Here is an 18,358-nt window from a genome sequence, read left to right on the forward strand (position 1 = left end):
GTATTTTTTAAGAATTTCTTATCAGAGGTCAGTCCTCCCCAGTCTGTCCTCTAGAATGACTTCATTCTCAGCACTCTCAGCTGAAGATCTAGAGGCTTTAGTGAAATGACTCAGAGCTCTTTTTGGATCTGGTGAACTAACAGGGTGTAGGACCATTCCCATAGACAGCATTGGTCCAACACTGTGATAGAATAGACCTTATCTTGGCAACTGAGCCATGATGTTAAGCAACTTAGTCACTTGGGAGTAGGGTGAGTACCATCAACAAAGAAAAGATAAGTTGGAATTGCTTAAACATGATGCATACTACAATGAACAGAAGACTGGTGTTTAATGGCACTTAAAGTTCTCCTTGGTTGTCTGATAAATTTTACATGAGGAAAGAGCCATCTCCTGGGTCTACAGTCCTTCCCATTAAAAGATGTCTATGGTGAGGTCTTTATGTAGAAGGTAATTCCATTCATTTTTGGTAGTTTAAAAATTGTGATAAATTTTACATAACATAAAATGTACCATTTTAACGAGTTTCTAGTGTAGAGTTCAGTAACACTAAGTACATTCGCAATGTTGTACAATCATCATCACTATTTCCAGAAATTTTTTGTTACCCCAAACAGAAACCCTATGCCCATGAAACATCTCATTTCCCCTTCCGTTTACTTTTGATAATTGCTAACTTTACTCTGTCTTTAGGAATATGTCTATCCTACGTATCTCGTGTAAGTGGAATCATACAATATCTATCCTTCTGTGTCTGGTTTATTCCACTTGGCATACTGTTTTCAAGGTTCATCTGTGTATGAAATGTATCAGCATTTCATTCCCTTTTGAGGCTGAATAATACTCCATTGTACGTGTTTACATTTGTTTTCCATCCATCCATTGGTGGCTGGTTGGGCTGCTTCTACCTTTTGGCTCTTGTGAATAGTGAACACTGCCGTACAAATGTCTGTCTGAGTTCCTGCTTTCATTTCTTCATACATAACTGAAAGTAGAACTGCTAAATCATATGGTAATCATCTGACTTTCTGAGGAACAACTAAGCTGTTTCCACAGCTGCTGCCCTATTTTTCATTCCCATCAGCAATGCACAGGGGTTCCAATTTCTCCACATCATCACCAACATTTATTTTGTTTTTCTAATAACAATCAACTTAATGGGTGTGAAACGGTACCTCCTTAGATCTGCTGTGTAAACTATTTTCTAAAACTATTTTTTAAAACTACAGTTATTATATAGTCACATAATATAGTTATATTATATAGTCTTATTTTGCATATAAAAAGCTACAAACATCCTGTTCAAGGCCCGAAGTGGAAGGATTTTCTGTTAAACTGTGAACATAATAACACCAATATTTCTCCAAATAAAAAGCCAATCCTGAATTTCACGGTGGCAGTTAAAAATCCTGCAGCAAATAAATGTACCCACTAGCCTTATCGAAGCTGTCACCTGCACAAAACAACCCTCTGCAAAACCAGACTCTCAGGGAAGCAAGATATAGCTCAGACCTGACCCAAAGGCAGGACCATACCAGCCCCGTCGCGCATGCGCGTCTCCAGGCGCGCCCCCTGCGTGCCGACGTGCGCGGGCCCGCGGGGCGGCGGAGGGGCGGGGCCCGCGGGGCGGCGGAGGGGCGGGGCCCACGAAACTCCTCGGGCCGCGGCGATGGCGTCTGTGTCGGGCTCAGTGCGGTTGCAGCGTTGCATCGTGTCGCCGGCTGGGAGGCACAGCGCCTCTCTGATCTTCCTGCACGGCTCAGGTGGATTACAGTTTTACATCCTAGTTTTCTACTTGGGAATCGTCCTCCCCTGGGGTCCCCTAGTGTTGCCCTAGTGGAGGAGTCGCTGGGCCTCGATAGGGCTCCGTGGACTCGGGGAGGGCGACCCTCGCCTCGCTCACCCCGCGGCTGCGGACACCGGGCCTTCTCCACCGTGTATTCCCTTTTTCGATCATGGGCCCATCGTGCTCCCTGATGGCCCTTGCGTCCCACCACTGGGCCATCCCTCCATCCGCAACACTCTCTCCATTTGCAACCCTTGCTACCGCCCCTCCCCCTCCCTGTTCTCCCTCGAGTTTAAGAAGCAAGTTAGTAAGGTAAGTTGTCTACTAGACACCAAGGATTTAGTACTCTCCAGCGTCAGCTGTTAGTGATCGGGATTTTCAACCGCCTTAGATAATTTGCCACTTTATTTTTCCAGTCTCTCGTACCACTGTGGACAGTTGAGACAGTTAACTTAATATTTATGTCCTTTCCGCGAGGCGCTGTGCCAGGCCTGGAGTACTGTCTCCCTTTCCTCTCTTTCTTGCTATTCCTTCCTCCTTCTTTCTCTTTCCCGTTCCTGTCCTGAAGCCCCCGAGATACTAGCACAGAGTCCACTCTCAGTCCCCAGGACAGATACCTTCCTTCCCCTGCCCGCCCTTAGTGGTGTGTGTGCTTCATTCTGTATAGCTTTCCTTACACTCCTCTGTAATGACTTAAGCCTGTCTTTCCCCCTTCACTTTCCCTTCCTCAAGAGGAAGGACCCTTATTTTAATCTCTGCATCCCTAGTGCTTGGCCTAGGGTAAGTTCTTGGGAAATATTTTTTTAAAGAAATGAGATGCAGCCGGTGTCCTCAGAGCGCCTACCTAAAGTTAAAAACAAAAACAATTCAATTAGTTTGAGTCAGCAGTGGATGGGAGATCACAAGATGGTACATGATTTACTGCCAAGAGAATTGTAAGGAAAAAAACTGTGGTTAGGCATATTAAGGCATTTGGAAGATGAAGAGCTGAGATTTTACCGATTTGACTTAAGAACATGGACTTTGAGCTGAGACTTGTAGTTGGGTAGTGGAGGATATTGGAAAGGTACAAGGTGGAGACCTGGAAATGGGCAGTTAGCCCTGATAAGTTGAACAGCTTGCTCAAGGTCACTTGGCTGTTGCCGTGAGTGGTAGTGGAGTTAGGATTCGCACCCAGATCTCCCTGACTCTGGAAGGGTAAGGTGGAAAAACTCTGAGCTAGGCTATTTCATTTTGGAAATAGGCAAGAAATGGGCCAAAGATGTTTAATGGGAAGGACTTCGCTAATGAAATATATTTAGAGTGGTGAAGTGAGGTGTCTAGGAGGACACCAAAGCCTTACAACTAAGAGACTGTTCCTGGTACTATTTGGGGCTCCATGGGGGTTCATATATAAGCATCCAGAAATTCCCAGATACTGTAGCCTTTGTAATAAATAAGTGTTTTGTAATATTGTTAGGAAATACTCCTAGACTTTTCTTTTTTCCCGTGGGCCACTTTGCTTCAAGTACCATCCTTACTCTTCAATTTCAAATTACTTACATTTTTATAAATTGTAAACCCTAAATATATATTTTTCCTTTTGTACTTTGGAACAGAGTTTATCCAAAGAATTCTTCTGCTAATTATGCAAATGAAATGCAATTTCCACATAGTTAGAGCTCCATTGCAGTAAATTAAAATCTGTATGAGGAGTATAATTTTACGTTAGACTTACTATATGTGGTTATATTATAGGTGTTTGGGTTCTGCTTAATCTAAATACAGGCAACCCGTTTTAATAGTTGTTACATGCTCTTTGAATAAAGTGCAGGCTTTTTTAAAAAGTGGGCCTTGTGAATGGATGAGTGGGTGTTACTTTGTAGCATTAAGTTTTGCTTTTCAGGGTTGGAAAAGTATATTCAGAGGCAGTTTTTTTGTTGTTGTTGCTTTTTTTTGTTGTTTTTTCATCCTAAAAGGCTGAAGTTCTCTCCTAGGCTATGATAGTCATAGAAGAAGGTATGAGAATGTGAGTAATACATAGCCAACTTAATTTGAGCCATTCCTACACCTAAAATACCAAACAGGTACCTTGTTTCAGGATGATAAAAGCAAGTAATAGTTTAATTAGCTTCGTTCAGCTTCCCAGCTTAGATTAGTTCACTCTGTTGTATGTTCCTTTGGAACATTACGGCACTTCTTTTAATGGTATCCATTATTTGTAATTCCCAGAATTAATTCGTAATTCCCAAACTGCGCTATAAGGTGCACACAGACCCAAATTATGCATATCTTGCTTTTTCCTCATGCAGTAAATCAAAGCGAACTGAGTTGGCGCTTAGTGAAGTTACTAGTAACTTTACTAGTAACCGCTGTGTTGCTAAATGTGGGGAACATTTTTCAGTCATCTTCTTATTTGAACCATCTGCAACATTCGATGTTCTTGAAAGACTTTCTTGGTACTTACTAACCTGTTTTCTCCATATAATTGATTTTCCAGTCTCATCCTGTTCTGTCTGTTAATGTTGGGGCTTCTCAGAATTTGGTTCTGTGGTCTCTTTTCATTTTGCATTTTTCCCTGCAGGCTAATGTGCACGTATGGCCTAGGATTCTATGTTTTCCTCTATATAGTAACATACATTTGTGTCTCTATTTTAATTTTCCTTTGAGTTCTGGACATGTTTATCCAACTGCCTCATAGTCGTTCATTTATTAATCCATTCATTCCGGAAATATCTATTATATGGCCGCTGTGCAGTGACTCACTGTTCCAGGCTCCAGGCATATATTAATGAACGAAACAAACGAAAAGTTCTGGCTCTTGTGGACCTTACATTCCATTGGAGGAAATACTGTATAGTGGATAGTAGTGAGTTCTGTGGAAAAAAGAGAAAGCAAGACAAGGAGGATGAAGGAGGGGAGGTATTGGGGGTGATAGTTTAGCTAAGGTGGTCAGAGTAGGCCTCACTCTGAAGGTGGTACTTCAGCAGCTAGACCTGAGTGAGTGAATCATGTGGGTGTTGGGTTAGACTGTTGCAGACAAGGGAGAAAGCAGGACAGAGGCCCTGAGGTAGGTTCCCTGACATTCACAGGAACAGCAAGTCAGGCGTTTTCCCTGGTGGGAGAGGGGTAGGCCAGGATACCCAGAGGATCCTGGCGCAGGTGATAGGAGGCAGGGGTCAGCAAACTTCCTGTAAAGGGTCAGGTAGCAACCGTTTCAGATTTTGCGAACCAGATATGGTTTCTTTCACATTTTTCTTTTCTGCCTCCCTTCCTATTTCTCCTTTTTCTTTATTTTTTTAGCAACTCTTTAACAATGTAAACACCATTCATAGCGTACGGCTTTTGGCTTTTGCCTTCCAGCTGGCTATAGTTTGCTCAACCCCAGGTAGAGGACCTTGTAGGCAGTGTAGCGAGTGTAGACCTGCTGATTCATGTGTTTCCTGTCTCAGTGTGTAGTTCCATTGTTCATTCAGTTATCCTGGCCAGACACCTCGCTGTCATCCTTGAAACCTTCCACCATTGCCCTTATAACCAATCTATTACCAATACCCATTTATTTTCTCTCCTAAGGATCCTTGCACCTATCCCCGTGCATGCCATTGCTAGACCCCTAACTGAAGCATGTCCTCTGGACAGTCACCTCCTAACTGATCTCCCCACACCTACTTTTGTCCCTTCTGTCATCACACAGTTGCCAGAGTGACCCTTTAGAAGACAGCCACCTTTCTGCCAAAAAGTAACTTCCTGCTGTTAGGATTTGCCACATCCCTACTGTTTCTCCAGCCTCGTCTTGTGCTCACTGCTCTTGCCCTCAGTCTTAGATGTCCTCCTCCTCCATCCTGGAAAGGATCTTAGCGTTTGCCATATTCTGTCCAAAATGGTCTTTTCTCGTTTGCCTCAACTTTTCACCATCCGGTAGGTCTTGAAAACTGGGTCAGTTTGTGTCATGTGTGATCTACGCATTAAATAAACAACTAACTCAATGGCTAAAATACAAACTGAACTTTGCTTTGCAGAGCTGATCTTCTGATGTTATCCCCGAACTCCTTAGCTGGGTCAGTTCTGAATGGAGTAAAACATGGCAGCACCCGGTGTCTCATCTTCGCAGTGGTTCTGTTTGTCTCTCATGTTCATGTGTGATTGTTTGACTTGTGTGTGTTTCTCACAGTAAACTGTGTCCTCCGTGAGAGGAGGGACTCTTTCTTCCTTGCCATCACCGCCTCTCTAACAGTGAGCACAGTGCCTGACTCAGTGACAGGTATTCAGTAGATAGACTCTGAGTTGATGTCTAATGAGCTGATCCAAAAAAATTAAAAGTTGTTACCTTTAAAATTTTCTCTTCAGGACTATATAACATGGACCTAATTTCCTTCCATTTTTTAATGGAAATATCCATACTTTAATTCTTGCATGGATTTTGGTTATTTTTTAGCCTTGGGATGTATAATTGTTATTTTACATCACATAAATGTGTTATCAAAATTAAATTTAGGTTTCTTCAAGTTAAAAATAAAGTTTGCTAAATACCCCTTTTGAACTTGTTATTTTAACCAGGAAAATTGTTTTAGATCTTTCCATCTACAAAAGTTTATATTTGCTTCAGAAATTTACTATTTTTACAGGTAAGATAAGAAATGACAGTGTTTAAAATCAGATACAGAATTTTTTTAGGAAAATAATTTACTTCATCTATTTGTGCCTGTTTTACCATTTAAACAAACAAGGAAACTTGAAACTCAAACTTGAACAAGGTCTTTAAAGTGATCAGTGGTGAAGTTAGGAGTAAAACTTTCTAAATAATTTTTGGTTATTAATGCCTGATCAATTAATTCATGTTGATAAACTGGCTTCTGTGGAGTTATTTTTACATATGGAGATTTTTTTGTATTCTGTGTTCCAGCCTCTGTGTGATATGAAAGTTCTAGAATGCTTTTAAATACACTGTGTTGTCAAAATGTTTTGTCTTAATCGATATTTTGTGATCCATCAGGTGATTCTGGACAAAGATTGAGAAAATGGATCCAGCAGGTTTTAAATCAAGAGTTAACATTCCAACACATAAAAATTATTTATCCAACAGCCCCTCCCAGGTATGTAGTAATTTCTCTCACTGCTCAGCATAACTGTGGCATAGAATGTATATAAACAGATACAACAGCTAAATGTTCTTGAGACTTCATTCTGTATTTAAAGTATTTTGAATTGCGGTACCTTTTTTTCTAGAACTTTTTTTTTTCTCCCCAGTTCCACAGTGGGGCCAAGTTTTGTGAGACAAGTCATTTCTTTCCTCTTTGTAAAACATTCCCTGAAGCTCTGAAACTTTGTCCTAAGCACTCTGGCCCTGCACATTGCTCATCTTTCAAATTCTCTTTTTTTCCCTTTGTTTACCCCAAAAAGAAACTAATAGCTCCCAACAAGTATAAGCTTTCTAATAATTTAGTTATGCCAGAGTTCATAATTTCAGGCAAAGGGTTTTGGGGCATTCTTTCTACACTTAAAAAGATTTAAAAACAATGTTAAGTTTTTTGAATCTGTAAGCCATAATAGGAATATGGAATTGACTGCTTAATAAATAGATTATATAACCCATAAATGTGTTTAATAAAATGCACAGTCATGAGATTGGTATAGTTTTGAAGTCATACTGCTTTTTATAGTTATTAAGTTAGCATCTGCATAGGCTTTTATCCTGAGCACATACTTTAAACTGGGGTTTGCAAATCCTTTTTTGGGTAACCAAAATTATATACTGAGTTCTGCATCCCCCTCTGATTTCCCATTATCTGTTCTTGATTTATCCTTATTAATTATTCTGTGTGCTTATACACAAGCATTTTGTTCTTATTTTTCTGTTAACTTAGTGTTAAGGAGAATCAGAACCAGAACTTCAAGGACCTTTTTTTTTTTTTTAATTTTATTTATTTATTTGACAGACAGAGATCACAAGTAAGCAGAGAGAAAGGAGGAAGCAGGCTCCCTGCTGAGCAGAGAGCCCGATGCGGGGGATCAATCCCAGGACCCTGGGATCATGACCTGACCCAAAGGCAGAGGCTTTAACCCATTGAGCCACCCAGGCGCCCCTTCAAGGACCTTTTTAATGTGCAATTAAGATTTTACTTACTTAGTTGATAGAATTGAAAGAGGTAAAACAATAAATAAAATAATGTCATAAAATTTAAGATTTTAAAAAAAGTTAATATAATTTTAAAGGAGTTTAGTAGTTTGGTGGTGCAAATAAAAGACCTGCTGACCAAGGGGTATTGTTTCAGTTGAATGCCTTTGAAATGTCAAAAGAGCTTGTCATTTGCTATTCATTTTAGTGAAGTTTGGAAGGAGAAGGACAGTGGTATTCCTATGGAGATGGGAGAGAGAAGTTCATTTCAGCCTGAATATAAACATAATTGTGTAAATTGAATGGAAGATCATTGGAAACAGATTCTAGAATTAATGCTTTCAGCTTATGAATTTTATATTATCAGCAGTATTGATATGTGTTCCAGATCAGTGGATTTCAAACTTTAGGCCCAAAATATTTCTGAGAATCCAAAAATCTCCATGGATACTCAGTATCATCTGTGGATGCTGTTGTGTTTAAGTAAAATATAAAAATCACTGAAATATTTTACTGAATTCATGGTAACTTTGGGGTATTATATATTTTCATCATCAGTATGTATTTGAACAGACCATGAAACATTTTGGACCATGCGTACCAATGCAATGTAATATGAGCTAACATGTAAAGTTAAGTGTTCTGACACTGCATTAAAAAAAGGAAAAACTAACAAGTAAATTCATTTTAAAATATGTGTTACTTAACCAATTATATCCCAAATATTTTCATTTCAACATGTAGTCAGTATAAAATTATTAAAGTGATAAATTACATTTTTTTATTCATTCTAAATCTTTGAAATCTGGTATATATTTTACCTTTGCAACACTTCTCCATTTGGATGCTGGTCGAGCAATTAAATTTATATTAAATAAATAATTACTTCTTAAAGAAAGCAGAAACTCTTAATTTGAAAAGATAGATACACTCCTGTGTTTTTCTTATTGCAGCATTATTTACAGTAGCCAAGATATGGAAGCAACCCACGTGCCATCAATAAATGAACAGATAAAGATGTGGTGCGTGTATGTGTGTATACTCGCACACACTGGAATATTACTCAGCCATAAAAAAGAATGAAATCTTGCCATTTGCAACAAGATGGATGGAACTAGAGGTATTATGCTAAGTGAAATAAGTCAGAGAAAGACAAATACCACGTGATCTCACTTATATATGGAATATAATAAAACCAGCAAACAAAGAAACAAACCAAAAAACATTCTTTTTTTTTTTTTTTTAAGATTTTTTAACTTACTTATTTGAGAGAGAGAGACAGAGATAGCGAGAGAGAGCACAAGTGGGGAGGAAGGGAGAAGCAGGCTCCCCGCTGAGCAGGGGGCCCGCAGCAGGGCTCCATCCCAGGATCATGACCTAAGCCAAAGGCAGACACCCAAATGACTGAGCCACCCAGGCACCCCCCAAAACAGATTATTAAATACAGAGAACAAACTGATGGTTGCCAGAGGGGAAGTGGGTGGGGGATAGGTGAAGCAGGTAAATGGGATTAAGAGGTACAAATTTCCAATTATAAAATAAATAAGTCACAGAGATGAATAGGGAATATAGTCAGTAATGTGATAACATTTGACAGGTGGCGGCTACATATACCGGATGAGCTCTGAGTAATATATAGAATTGTTATATACCTGAAGCATGTTGTATACCTGAAACTAATAGAACACTGTATGTTACTTATACTTCAATTAAAAAATTACATAATATAAAAGTAAAAGTTCAGTAACTGGTTAAACTAGCTACAGGTTGCAATGCTTTATAGCTCCATGTGACTAGGAGTTACCATTTTGGGCAGTGTAATTTCAGACTTTTAAAAAAAGGAGGTCCCATACATTTATAATGTGTGAGGGAGACTCTCCTAGATCAAATAGTGCTTGAACTTGTAAGATTTCCTTTTTTTTAAATGATGAGATGATTTAAATTGTAGTTTTCAAGCAAGGATGATTCTCCCTCAGAACATTTGCACATCTGCAGTGTTTCAGAGACATTTTGGTTGTCACGGCTGGCAGGAGAGGCAGCCTGACAGGCTCCGGGCATCTACCGGCTAAATGACGCTAAATGTCCTATACCGCATGGGACAGCGCCCACAACAGACAGTTCTCCAGCCTCAAATCACAGTGGTGCCCAGGCTGAGAAACCCCGCTTTAAATTACACATCTAGGGGCGCCTGGGTGGCTCCGTGGGTTGAAGCCTCTGCCTTCAGCTCGGGTCATGATCCCAGGGTCCTGGGATCGAGCCCTGCATCAGGCTCTCTGCTCGGCGGGGAGCCTGCTTCCCCCTCTCTCTCTCTGCCTACTTGTAATCTCTGTCTGTCAAATAAATAAGTAAACCTTAAAAAATAAAAAATAAATAAATTACACATCTATTCCTGCACGTACCAGGTGATTAGTATCTTGGTTCTCCATTAGGGGCGGATGTGGGGGGGAGGTTGCAGTGTGGTCAGCTGTTTATATTTTAGAAAAACAAATATCTGAGGTAATTAAAGTATGAATGGCATCATTGTCTTCGAATCAATACAAAAAGAAGTTGAGATTGCACCAAAGAACAGGTCTTTATGTACTAGGCTTTCTTTATTTTTAGATTTAATTACTTGAGGTCAGAAACATTAAATACAAAATTCCACTTGCCTTCAGAATTTACTCTTGAGAGCATGGGATTGTGAAGCTTTGCTTCCCTGTTTTCACTGGCTCTAAGATTCCTAAAATGAAGAAATAAAAACCTCACAATTGAATAAACTTTGCAGTTTCCCATTCAGGAATTCAAGAACTTTTCAAAAATTTTCAGAAAGAGTGTATATATATGTTTTTACTATAAGTAAGATCTATAGATCTGCATCATGGAATATTACATCTCAGACCTCTATCCTTGATTAGAGGCATCAAATAAGAGAGTGAAATGGAACACATATGACTTTTTTTTTTAATTTTAAAGATTTTTATTTATTTATTTGACAGAGATAACAAGTAGGCAGAGAGGCAGGCAGAGAGAGAGGGGGAAGCAGGCTCCCAGCTGAGCAGAGAGCCCGATATGGGGCTCGACCCCAGGACCCTGAGATCAGGGCCTGAGCCTAAGGCAGAGACTTAACCCACTGAGCCACCCAGGGGCCCCTAATGAAACACATATGAATAAGGATAGTAATGCCAGTTAATTTGCTGTCAATATACAAATCAAGTGAGTTTGTACATGTTTATTGTTTTCAAACGTAAATACCAGAACCCTCAATCGACCTAGCAAAGTTATTTTGTGTCAGATATTTAGTAAGTTGTACATTCTGTAGCTCTGCTGTATTTCTTTGGTCCTTTCACACATTGGAAATCAAATGGTACTGATCAAGGATTACCAATGGCTCTAGACCTTTCGATTTTATGATCTTCCAAATGTCAGGAGGGATCTTACAACAGGCAAGTATAACAAGCAAGAACTGGTTCAGTATTTTATTATATTAGAAAATCTAATTCAACATTACTGTGAAATCATTTTTCTTTTGTCCTATGAATAGTGCAGAAATCAGCAAGTCTTGCTTCCAGATGTTTCAGACTCTCAGAGCAATTAGAAACTGTATTTAATCTGTAATTTAAAATTAAAAGATTTGAACTATTTTCATTTTCAAATTTGAACCATATCTTTGGTGACTGAGGATTTTTCAGTTTTAGTTCATCTTACATCTCATTGTACTTTTGGCATATGCTATTTCCTTGCTGTTTTAATGTATTTCCAGATTATTTTTTACTTAAATACAGGAGCGTTAGCAGCCTTGAAGGAGTAAAGACACTAGATAGTGTTTACCGTTCAATAATATTTTATTCTCTTGTCCTATTGAAATTGGTGACGATGTTTCCTTAATTTCATTGTGAATTAAATGTAATACATTTTAAGGGTTTTCATATTTTTAGGCCTAATTTTCTGTCCCACAGATGGTCGTTTCTTAGTTTTTTTTTTCCCATTAAATTATGTTTGGTGGGTAGGTATTATGACTCTTGTTCACCGTCTGGCCTCTTTTCGGTATTCCTTTTCCAGGCTATTCAATCAGTCCAGCCCTAATGCCCTCAGGTTTTAGAACTGTTAGTGGTGATTTTATATAAATATAGTTAATAAAAATTTATCCTAGAGGAACAACATTTTGGAAACCTTTTACATTTTCCTAACTAAAAGTAAAAACTTGAGTAAACGACAAGTATTATAAAAAGTACATGGCTACTGTTAAGACTCTCATCCTCTCTTTAATATCTGTAATGTCTGGCTTATTTAGTTTTGCAAATGTGAGTTCATACTAAACATACAATTATAAATTCTTCCTTTTTTTCACCTAATGCTGTATTTGATGATTTCTTCCTATGATGATTTTGTATTGAAATACAGAAAACTGTTTAATAGCTACAGAATATTCTTTAAAATTTATTCTGTTGTAGACTGTTTTAGTTTTTATCCTCAGTTTACCACTATGTATGTCTGTTTATCCTATTTCTGATTTTCCTTCAGGAAAAATTCCTAGAAAGTACTCAGAGGACTTATAGTCAGTTTCTTTTTTTCTAGGGGATTAACTCTTCTAAATTGTTTTCCAAGAACAGACAGTTTGCATTATTACCAGTAGTGTATCAGGATACCCATTTCACCAAACACTTAGTAGCATTAATTTATTTTAAAAACAGTTTCTAATTTTATTGCTGAGGCTTTCTAAGGGTTATCTATCAGTTATCAAATAAACTGCTTTCAGTATCACTAATTCAGCTTAGCAGTTTACTCATGTATTTAGGTAAAAATATATATAGATAGATATGTGATTTTTTTTCTTTGTACACTCAAAATTCTTTAAGTATTTTTTCTTAATCACAAAATTGCTGCTTTTACAATGATATCTACTTTATAATTTGACAACCTCTAAGATATAACAGACTGAGAAGAAAAATACATAGAAGTATTAAAACAGGAACAGAGTACTAATTTGTTGATTATTTCTAAGCTTAGTGAATGGATATAAGGTTTATAAATATGTATAGTTACATTTATATTTTATTCATTTCATTCCATTTATATTTAAGTATTTTATATATTTATATATAGATAAATATATAAAATGTATAAATATATTTTATATATAGAATATATAATATATTTATATATAATATATTCTATATATAAAATATATATTTTTTATATATTAGCAAAAGTTATGTGATACATATCCAGAGTGACAATATAGTTGATATGAGCAATGAATCACTTGTGATTCTTCTGATTACTTTGAATCAGCAATCTGATACATGCTATACAATGTCGAGTCTTGGAGAGTACTTCAGTTAAGGAGGAAAAGTGAAGACTTTTAGAAATATGTCATCTAATTCTTACTTTAAATAAAATTGTGAAGGCTGTTAATGAAAAATTTATCAGTTCTGGATCTTAATTTTCACATGTCTAAAATGAACAATTTGGACTAGATATCCAAAATCCTTTAGTCATTAACTTTTTGAATTTTAGGTCCCTTCAGATTTTATGCACTGTAAGTAAGAACCAGTACTGTAATACTCCTCATTTTTGCCACAGTGTTAGACCAATAGGTAAGGGAAATATTCGAGATATAATATCGTTCAGTAGACTGTTGAAGATACATAGAATTATCATGGTACAGTGGTTAAAAATATGATTGGATTAAGCAGGCTCTGGCTTCCATCTGGATTTCTCTCAAGTGCTATAAGATCCTGAGAGCAAGGTATTTTACCCTTATTGGTGTCCCATTTTCTTGAAGTGCAAAATGGAACTAATAATTGTATCCACCTCAAAGAGTTGTCCTGAGAATATGTGATGTTACTGAATATATGTGTAAATCCTTAGCATGATGTCTGACATAAAATAAGTATCAAATAAATGTTAGTTATTAATAGTAATCTGTGAATTCCTTGTAGACAGGATGTAGAAATATTATCCAAAGAATTAATTGCTGATAATCCTTGAAGAAATTTTCCAAGCCTATGTGTGTGGGTTGTATTTTCAAGGAATATTTGGGCTAACAGTTGTAAAGCTGAGAAAAATAATGAATATATTAAATAACAAAATGGAAATCTGAAATGATCTGATAGTCTAGAATAGGGTCAGCAAACTACAGCCTGTGGGTTAAATATGGCCAATCACCTATTCTTATAAATAAAGTTTTACTGGAATACAACCACACTCTCTCATTTGCATATTATCTGTGGTTGCTTTTGTGCTACAAAAGGGATTTCGGTAGTCACCAAAGAGACTGTATGGTTCACAGAGCCTAAAATATTTACTCTGGCTTTTCCAGGAAAAGTTTGCTGACCCTTCTAAGGCAGTAGCTTTCAGAATTGTTAAACTCCAATTCACAATGGGTTATATATATATGGGTTGCTAATCATGTACATACATTTCAGTGATTGAAGTATTACAGATGCTAGAGTATAGGGTTGCCAGCTTTATTTAGCAAATAAAGAAATAATATCTGGACATACTTACTATAATAGTATAAATATAAATATAAAATATAAATATAAAAAATAGTATATTTTTTATAAAATAAAAAGTATTTATTGTTTATCTGAAATTAAAATTTAACTGGTGTCCTGTATTTTATCTGCGATTCCATCTGGTTGTTACCCCCAGAGAGTTTGATTTAATTGGCTTGAGATGTAGCCAAGGCAGAAAGATTTTTAAAAGCTTCATTTCTGATTCTTGTATGCAGCCAGAGGTGAGATCCACTGCTGTAGCAATCATTAAAGTCTGAACTAGGTCACTGTGGTGGAAATGTAACACAAGCATTCAATTCAAGAGAGATTCACACAGCATAGGCTGGGAAAAATTGAAAATCTGGGAAAAGGAGAAGGCGGTGTGATGTTAAGGTAGGAATCTATGAGAATATTGAACATGCTATGTGTTTTATTTGGGGCATTTTAAACTTAGCATACTGGCCCCAATGTTCATGAGTCAGTACCCAATTGGAAGGATTTTTTTTTTTTTAAGCTTTACAGTTAATGGGAAATTGAAATTTTAAACTGGAAGATAATTGTTTTTAAAATATACTGTTCCCAGAAAAAATTATCTGGGATATTATTAAAATCTGGATTTTTTAGGTTACAATCTCCTAGATTCTGACTGACCAGGTATGAGATGGAGCTCATAATTTGCAATTTAAGGAGCACCACTTCTAATGTAAGTAGATTATAGTGTCTACCAACCTTTTGTACTCAGGTATACCAGCATAGTTATATTTTAAAAATTACAGAATTTCCTTCCTACCTCTGAAAACTGAAGCAGGTTTGGATGTCATCTGCCTACCTGTGTAGTTACTCTGCATCAAAATTTGAGAGCTCTTACTTTGGAAAATTAAGGTTAATTTAAAGTAGAATTTTAAAAAACATTTTTGCAAGAGAAACTTTTTATTTTTTAAATTTGCTTTTATTTAAATTCAGTTAATATATAATGTATTATTGGAAACAACTTTCTAAATGTCTTTATTATTAAATTCTTGAGATTATTTGAGATACTAATTTTAAATTTGGAAAAAGACTAATCAAAACAAAGCAAAAGGAAAGGAAAAGATATGCTGTATAAACAGTAAACATAGGATAGCTGACCTACTGTATTTTTATTAAATAAGGTATACTTCAAGGTCTTACCAGAGATAAAAGTGAACATTTGTAAGCTAAAAGTAAATATTAAGGAGGAAGACAATAATCCTTCATAGGCATGTACTTAATTATATTGCTTATAAACACATGCAAAGAAAACTGTCAGAACTAAAGAGAGAAGTGGACTAATATACAATCATAATTGAAGCTTTTAATACTCATTCTTCAGGATCTAATAGGACAATTTAGAAAAAGAATAGCTAGACAGATATAAAATTTGATAAGTAATTGTACTAAAACTACCTTGAACATTAACATTTATAGAACTCTACTGAAAAAGCTTGTAGGACAGTCACCAAGAGAGTATATCGAAGGAAGACCGTAATATAAGTACCAATGAGTAGCAGAAGACTGAGATTGTACAGAATATTTTCTGTGACAAGAATGGAATGAAATTGGAAATCAACAGCAATAAGATATCTGGAATGCTCCCAAATATTTGGAAATTAACAACATAATTCTAAATATGAAATTAAATAAAGGATATCAACACAAATCCTAAAGGCAATAAAGGGAACTCGCATGAACAGCCTATGCTAATAAAGTTGAACAATTAGAGAAAAGATACAAATTCCGTGAGAAACACAAATGACAAAACTGACATAAAAGTAAAATAAAAATCAGAATACCTACATTATTATGAAAGAAGTTGAATTCATTATCAGAACCTTCACACGAGAAACTTTCATGTCCAGCCAATTCCACTAGTAAATTTTACTGAACATGGAAGTAAGGATTAACACAATTCCGGAAACAGGAGTATTTTCTAACACATATTAAGAGACCAGTATAACCCTGATAATGACAAATTTTGAATACATTCAAGAAAATTACAAATCAATACCCTCATGACCATATATGTAAAATTCCTTAACAAAACACTAGCAAATCAAATCCAGCTACATATAAAATGGATAATACATTATGACCAGATGGGTTTATTCCAGGAATGAAAAGTTAGCTTAACATTTGAAAGTCCATCAGTGTAATCACTGTGTTAACAAAACAAAAGATTAAAAAATATGTTTATTTCAAAGGATACAGAAAAAGCATTTAACTAGTTCATCAAACTCAGCTAATTAGGTAAAGTATGATATTTCTTCAACATAATAAAAGGTGCATAGCTAGAAACTTGTAACTAACACCATATTTAATGGTGAAATATTGAATGCTTCCCCTCAAAGATTACACAGAAGGAGATCTTTTAAAAAATAAAAAAAAGTTTGTGTGTGTGTGTGTGGTTTTTTTTTTTTTTTTTTTTTTAATTTGAGAGACAGCTCAAGTGGGGTGAGGGTCAAAGAGAGAACCAGACTCCCTGCTGAGCAGGGAGCCCATATCCTGGGGCAGAAAGAGGTCCTTGATTCTGTTCAACAATGTATGGAAGTTCAGACAGGTGCAATAAGGCTAGACAATGAAATAAAGAGAATAACGTTGAAGAGGAGAAAGTAACAGTGCCATTATTCCCAGATGATATGACTGTTTACACAAAGAAAATAAGGAATCTACTAAATAACTACTAGAAGTAAGTGACTTTAGGAAGATAGCAGAATGCAAGAACAAGATACTAAAATTAAATGCATTCTTACATACAACAAATAGTAGTATAGTATGTCTTTTTTTAATCTTTTTACTTTTAGCCAATCTATGCCATATTTAAAGTGGGTTTCTTACAGACATCATGTATCTGAGCTTTGTTTTTTTCACTTTAACTGATGTGTTAGTTTCTTTTAAGTGTTTTGTTTAGACCATTTACATTTAATGTAATTAGTGATGTTGTTTGACTTTAAGTCTACAGCTTTTTGTTCCTCTTTCTCCCTGTGCCATCTTCTTTATGGATAATTTGGATTTTGTTAATATTCCATTCACCTATTTTTTTTTCTTCTAGTTCTAGGGATTACAAGATCCATATCAAACCTTTCACCTAGTTAGATTTTTACTTGACATGAAATGTAGGAAACATACAACCATATAGGTTCCTTTATCTCCTCCCCAATCCATTATGCTTGTCTTATGTATTTCATTTACATACATTGAAAACTCTATCAAGACACAGTTATGATTTTTGTTTTCAGTAGTCATACATATTTTAAAGAACTTAAAAGGAGAACAGTAGTCTATTATATTTACCAAGTTGTGGTCTATTACAGCATGTCAGTATGTTTTGATTAAATTGTAAATTGCCATTTGACTATAAGGTATTCCTTTTCCTCAACCCTATTTAATAGATGTTTTTAATCAGCTAAGTTGGGGCATATTAAGTAAAAGTCAGCAATAAACTTGCCGTGTTGATTTAAATGGAAAATATTGCCTCATTTTTTTCATTGTTAATTTGGACTATTTAATTGAAGTGCTCAATAAAAATTTCTGTTTCTAAAGCATACTTTAGTTGTATTTGTAATTAGAGGTTTTCTTGGTTTGGACTTACTATTAGAATTTCCATTTTAAAAATAATAGCAATTTTTTAACAAGCCAATTAATAACTTATATGATGATATAAATTGCTCTTGGTGTTTTGAAAGATTTAACAGTAATAAGATTTGCATAGTTCCTCTACTTTTTTATTACTATTTTTCCAGTGAAGTGTATGTTTATATTTTTTATTAAATGTATTCCAGAACAGGGTTAGGTATTTTTGATTTAGGTGCAGATAATAATGGATTCATTTTTGCTCTGTCACTTGAAATTTGAATTCTATCTGAAGCATAATATTGGGAGATCGCTTTCCTGATACCAGTAGATCTGTATTTTAAGTACACTTCACTGGTAAGGAATCTATTAGAAACAGCTCTTTTGAAGAAATAGTTTTACTTCTTTGGT

General features: G+C 36.0%; 1 protein-coding gene across 2 annotated transcripts in view; it reads left to right on the forward strand.

Annotated features, from left to right (window-relative positions):
• Window positions 1-1,594: 1,594 nt before the first annotated feature.
• The window catches only part of LYPLAL1 (lysophospholipase like 1), a 35,571-nt gene continuing 18,807 nt past the window's right edge, over window positions 1,595-18,358 (forward strand). Inside the window, exons 1-2 of one of the 2 annotated variants that reach the window (XM_082703010.1) lie at window positions 1,595-1,763; window positions 6,759-6,858. In XM_082703010.1, coding sequence (XP_082559136.1) covers window positions 1,670-1,763; window positions 6,759-6,858 — 194 coding nt within the window. In that variant the 5' untranslated portion in view covers window positions 1,595-1,669. The remainder of the gene's footprint in view (window positions 1,764-6,758; window positions 6,859-18,358) is intronic. The other variant, XM_082703011.1, reaches the window with a different exon arrangement.

This window comes from Mustela nivalis, assembly GCF_964662115.1.
Source record: "Mustela nivalis genome assembly, chromosome: 16".
Taxonomy (NCBI): domain Eukaryota; kingdom Metazoa; phylum Chordata; class Mammalia; order Carnivora; family Mustelidae; genus Mustela; species Mustela nivalis.